This window comes from Chenopodium quinoa, unplaced genomic scaffold, assembly GCF_001683475.1.
Source record: "Chenopodium quinoa cultivar QQ74 unplaced genomic scaffold, ASM168347v1, whole genome shotgun sequence".
NCBI lineage: Eukaryota > Viridiplantae > Streptophyta > Magnoliopsida > Caryophyllales > Amaranthaceae > Chenopodium > Chenopodium quinoa.
The window spans coordinates 1100973-1107141 of record NW_018744464.1 but is presented as its reverse complement, the minus strand read 5'-3'; the positions used below and the strand labels follow the sequence as shown (position 1 = coordinate 1107141).

The window sequence follows — 6169 nt, the reverse complement described above, 5'->3', positions numbered from 1 at the left end:
TGATTTGTCGAATTTTTCGCTAGTAAGCAAGCTAACGAGATCCCCAGGAGTTGTATCCGTATTTATAGACAAAGCAGTTAAAACATTCATTAGAGAATTCCTATGTTCCTTAGAGGTACTTAGGAGTTCCCAAATGCTAACATTCGCCTTAGATTGGCGAAGTTGTTTTACCAATGGATCAGGGGGAGGTGGTGTTGGATTTTGAACTTAACCTTGGTTGATCGAAGTCCATTTGGTTGTGTTTGATAGATTCGCCCAGAACGAGTCAAGTGATCGATCTCGATTGGGTTAGTCTTAGCACTCATGAACCAATTTTCTTCTAAAGATGTCGAATGTGCCTCCATTTTTAAATGTTCCACATTTTGACTTTTACACTATTTATATACTTACTTTGACTATTTCAATAGATAAAAAACATAATTCCTCCGTTTTTCAATGCTTGCAACACGTCCCTAAAATAAAATTGTCACAATACTTGCAATACACTATAATTGGAAAGATATTTTGGGGAAAAGTTGTACTATTTCACTTACTTAAAAGCACATGGTCCACTAAATTATAATTCTTTATACTACCGCCGTTAACTATTACTTACAACAAAAGGATATTATTTGTGAGATATAAAATATTCCTTTGTTGCACATAATAATTAACGGAGGTAGTATATATATTTTTATTAGATCTTTTATACTTCTTATTTTCTTAATTATAATTACAATTATTGTAAAAGTTGTACATTAGCATGTGTCGATCAAAGTGTTACGACTATTGTAAAATAGAGTACTTTCATTCAAAACAATTATGGTAAAACCTTTCGATCTTGACACCCATCCAACTTAGTCCGTAGGAAACAAAACACAGGAAACATGGTAGCTTGACAATAAAAAAAAATAAACTCAAGTAATCGAAATATCCACCAAAAAAAACAGTATGACAATATTAGTGCAAGTCTTACTAACATCAGCACTTTGTCCTACAAGACAAAATTGAAAACTTTGCAGACATCTAAGAAACAGAGAAATGCGCCAACATAAGGGCAGCTTCAAACCTAATAGTTCTTGCACAACACATAAATAAACTCAATAGCCCTAGTACCTTCTCGGGCCTCCAGTTCCCCTGGTGAAGACTGGGGCAGGGGCCATATCCTCTGGCTCGGCCTTGATGATTCCAGGGAGGTCAGACATACCTAGAGCAGCAAGCATATCAATGGTCTCTGGATCAACTTTGATGACGTCTACCTTGATAGCGGACTCAGCAGGCACAAAGTCCATACGCCTTTCACGCTCCTCCTCTTGCAATTTCAAAGAAATTCCACGAACAGGGCCCTTTTGAATTCTCTTCATGAGATGAGTAGAAAATCCAGCAATTTTGTTACGCAGACGCTTAGATGGAATTATGGCAACCTCTTCCAAGACCTTCTTGTTGGTGTGGAAATCCAATGTCATTCGAGAATAATACTTCTCAATGACTTGGCGAGAAGACTTCTTTACAGTTTTTGTACGGACACGACCCATCTTGGTAGCTTAAAAAGAACTTACCTGTATCAGCAATACAGGAGCTAAATTAACTTGCTTGCAACAAACAGAAAAGAAGCAACAAGATCTCAATCAATTAGAGCAGATCAATTCAAATAACAGGGTAAACTCTTGATTTTGAGGCTTAGCATTGTAAGAATAGCTAGTAAGATGCTGGACAGCTTCTAGTCTTCTACACTCAATTAGCTTAGTTAGGAATCTGCTGCCCCCAATCCATTTTAACATCACAATTCCAAATCAAATTTCTTTACTCTACCCATATCAAGCAGCAAAGGGACCAAGTAATCAAACACAATCAGTGGCAATAACTCTTACTAATCAATTCATCAACTTAGCCTATGTACGATTGGAAGGTAGACAATTTTGAAAAAAACTGTCCAATTCATGTGAACTTTCAGAGGGGTAATTCATAAGCCAAACTGGTTTTCCATACCGTGCAAATGATTTAATTCTTCTACAATGATTACCAGGAATGTGCTACTACTCCTAATCCCTCCCATTTTATCTTGCTCTCCTCTTTCCCTTTATCATACCCTTCTTTCCAATTCTCAGTTCTCTTTTCACTCTAATTGATCTAACAAGGCACAAAACAACCATCCACAACTTTTCAAACCTAATTTCCATTTAAATACTGTCTTTATTGTCAATACACTTCTCTTCTATAATATTTTCCATTTAAATCAAACACATCCTAATACAAAATACAATTTATTTCCCTATACAAACTTGAGATGAATTCCCAACTAACTTACAATCAGAAAAATAAGAAACACCCAATCATTCTAATTAGTTACTGTTGTAAACTGCAAGCAACAAACTATATGCATTATCATCTATAGTGATTAGTGAAGAGCAGCTAACCATTTGAATCTCTAAATACTGCAAATAGACCTGAAGATTACAATAAACTGCTAAAATAGCTGAATATAACAATAAAATTAAAAGCGAAAATCGAGCGTTTCAGAGCATCACATACCACAAAACCTAACACAAATCACCAACAATCAACATTCAAACACTGACCCAATTGAAAACAAAACTAGACCAACAAAACCCAAATCTCAAATTCTATATTTCTGCAACTTTCAATCAACAATCGATTCACTTAATTATTCACAAAAATAGAGCAAAGCAAGTAATAAAATCAAAGTGAAACTATCAACAAAAGAAATGTAAGCAAGAAATTGATGATAGAGAAAGTACCTGAAGAAAATCGAAGGAGGGAAGGAGCGCAAGGACTCTGGTGCGGCTACTGGTTATAGAATAAAATGGGTGTTCAGAAGAGAAAAAGAAAGTGAAGAACTAAATATTAGGGTTTTGAAATACTGTTTCTAGGTTAGGGCTTTTTTATATGTGGTATTTTCATTTAATGGACTGTAATTCGTTTCTTTCTGGGCTTGTGGGCTGTTTGGTTTGGGATTACTAAGATTTGATTTTTTTTATTGGTGAAAGTATTTGGATCCATTTTTGAACCGGAGATTTTATTGGAGCAATCTCAAGATTGTTGTATAAAAACTGGATTGGGTTTATTTTTGTGTTGAATAGATTTTAAACAATCCACTAACATTAGGGCCGCTAAGACCATCTCCATTGGTGAGACTCAATTTTGAGTATTGAAATACAAAATGAGTTATTTTTTTACTTCTAATGGTGATACTCAACCCACTTCTCAATTTAGCAACTCATATAAAGTCTAATTTCTCAATGGTGAGACTCTCTAAACTATACTAATATCACTTTCAATTTATGGCCCACCATATCCATATTGTAAGGCTTTTAAAAATAAAAAAATAAATTAAAACTTAAATAAATTGCAAAATATATTATAATATTGATAAGGGGCCCACACTTTTTGTCAAATGAGACTCAAAGTTGGGTATCTAAACTTAGCAAGTTTCTTTAGGAGTTGCTAAGCTTAGATACCAATTTATTGGTATCCTTTGCAAGAAATACCCTCCCTCTCTCCTAAAAAACTCACTCAAGTCTCACCATTGGAGATGATCTATCCACACTCTATTTCAACATTCGCACACCCTATTGGTTTTCCTGAATTCTACTCGGTTATTGTAGCTTGCAAACCAATAAGAAAAATGAAAAACGAGATCTTGCATATGTGTAGTTTTGCTTTAATGAAAAGAGAGATAATGAGTAAAGATTTAATTAAATATAATTGGGCCTCACATAGTGTGCTTGTATAGAATAAAAAAAATTAGAACAAAAAGTTGGCATAAAATAATAAAGTAAAAGTGAATAAAACTTAGAAAAATGAATGAAAAAAGAAAATGAGTAGAACTTAGGAAAACAAAGGAAGTAACATGTTATTAGCACCACCCTAACCGACTAACTAGATGAAAAACAAAGGGATTCTTCTGTCGGACTGAGGTAAGTGTTTGATTGATTGATTAAAATTAAAGCTGTCAAAAGATTTGATGGGATAAAGATTTGATTGATTTAAATTAGAGCTATCAAAAGCTAACTCAACCAAAAAAATTTACTCGAACTCCATCATGACCCGACTTGTTTGAATCGAAGAAATTGGTGATCCTGATCCTAATATGACCCAATCTGTAATACCCCAAATTTTTAAGTATATTTAATCAACGATTTTTCTAGAATAAACTTTTAAATTTATAATTGTTTCGGGGTTTTTTGATGTCCTGCGGGAGAGTTAAAATTCCGAGACTAGATCTGTGCGCCTGTACCTGCAAAACAACGGAAACTCTGGTTGGTGGGAGCTCCGCCTCCGATGATCAAGTTAGAACGTGTTTAGGAGCTACATGCAGCGAGAGAGTCTCACGCCGTTGAGAAAGGTGACGACTGGGCAGAGCCGTCCGCCTCTCAGAGGGAATTATACAATCCTTACTATTGTCATGTTCCAAAGGGTAGGCGGAAGGCCATGGCCGAGAGACTTGGAACATTCCAGGCCGACCATGTAACGGGGTATGGCTACATGCTCTCGGTCCCGGACCCTGAGGACACGGTAGCCTGGCCTGAAAAGTCCAGCTACCAGGATGAGTGTTTCGATTGCTATGAGGCGGCCATTAAAGCTTGACTTAGATTCCCCCTACATCCGGCCGTGGAACGGATCCTGGATGGATACCAGATTGGGCTTTAGAAGCTTGCCCCAAACTCTTGGTTTAACATTTTGGGGTATGTGGCCAGCTGTGAAATGTATGGGGTGGAACCAAGTTTTGAAGCGTTCGCCCACATGAATTACCTTAGCCAGACCCCTAAAACAAGCGGTACCGGATGGTATCAAATTTCCAGCCACAAGGGCTATTTAATGACCAGGGGTAAGGAGAACAAATGGAAGGATTGGAGGAACACCTTCTTCATTGTCTCCGGCCCTGACAAGACCTTGAACAAAAAATACAATAGGTGGAACCGGGATCCACCTTACTTAGCAGGCGGCTCTGACCTGCCGTCTGTTCCTCGCGAAGCAAAAGAGGAGATCCTTGACCGAGGGCTCTTCAAAGTGGACATCAGGGCCAACCCCACCACAGGGGTCCGAGAGTTTATTCCTCACAACTGTCTACCCAAGTTCAAGTGGTTGTATGATGAATATTTTTTAGCCACCTGTGGCCTTAGTGAACAAACGGCTAGAGGTAGTCGGCCCACTATTGTTCATGTCTTTGCATTCCTTAATTTGCCTGAATATTTTGTTTTAACTCTGTGATGTACTGCTTGTAGACAAAGCTATGGAGAAGATTACCGCCTCCAAGACAGCAACCGCCCTTCTGTACGCTGCCATTCTTGGCCAGAAGCAGCCTTCCTCTGACTCGCCTTCAAAGGAGGCGTCCAAGGTGAGCTTCTGATATCCTTGGAGTTTTTTTTTTTTGACTTGGTTGTTTGTTGTAGGGTGAGTCGCCCAGACCTTCTCCCTCCCAGCAGCCGGACCCCAAGGCCCGTAAGCGATCGACTGGGAGTACGCCTGGTTCTTCCAGGAAGCTTCCTGCTGATAAGCAGGTGCGAACCCCCCAAAGTGGGGCAAAGCAAACAAACGTCCCTAGGGACAGTCAGCCTCTAAGAGTATTGAATTCGCTTTCTCCCAACTTCAAGTTTCCTCAAATCAGGCGGCATGTTGCCCCTCATTCTCATATGCCATATTAATTGTCTTTGTTGTTGCAGGCGCCCCCTAGGAGCTGGACCTGGTTCAAATGGCCAAGTCCATACTCAAGGACATTCCCCTCGAGGAGAGGGAATCTGTTAGGGGAGTCGACACTGTTGACCTAGAGTCAATCCTAGCTCTTCTTTATGAGGTAAACTTGGTTTAATATTTCGTTTTGTAGGATAAGTGGCGTTCCTTGCCGCTATTTATAAGATCACTTCTGACGCCTGTTTTTTAAACTTTGCAGGCCATGCTCCAAGTGTGTGGTCTCCACAAACCTATCCATGAAAAGACCAAGGAGGTAAAAGCTGCGAAGGCCATGGCCGCCTCTAATTGTGACAAGGTAATGTTTCAGATTTCCCAAAATGAAATACTGACCACTGACATTCTGTATTATCAGGCGTCCGCCACCTTGCAGGTCAAGAATCAGTTAGAGGCGGCCAAGAAGAAGAACCTGGAGTTGGAGAAGGCTGTCAAGGATCTCCAAGCCTAATTACAGTCGCTGAAGCATGCAAATCATACGGTC

The 6169-nt window shown here is 38.9% G+C and overlaps 1 protein-coding gene across 1 annotated transcript; it reads right to left on the bottom strand.

Moving 5' to 3' along the window:
* Positions 1-847: 847 nt before the first annotated feature.
* On the bottom strand, positions 848-2892 carry LOC110697493 (40S ribosomal protein S17-like). The gene is made up of 2 exons (XM_021874861.1): positions 2739-2892; positions 848-1538 (listed from the first exon to the last, which is right to left on the bottom strand). Exon 2 carries the CDS (start codon positions 1512-1514, stop codon positions 1089-1091), a length of 426 nt encoding a protein of 141 aa, XP_021730553.1. The 5' UTR covers positions 1515-1538; positions 2739-2892; the 3' UTR covers positions 848-1088.
* Positions 2893-6169: the final 3277 nt, after the last annotated feature.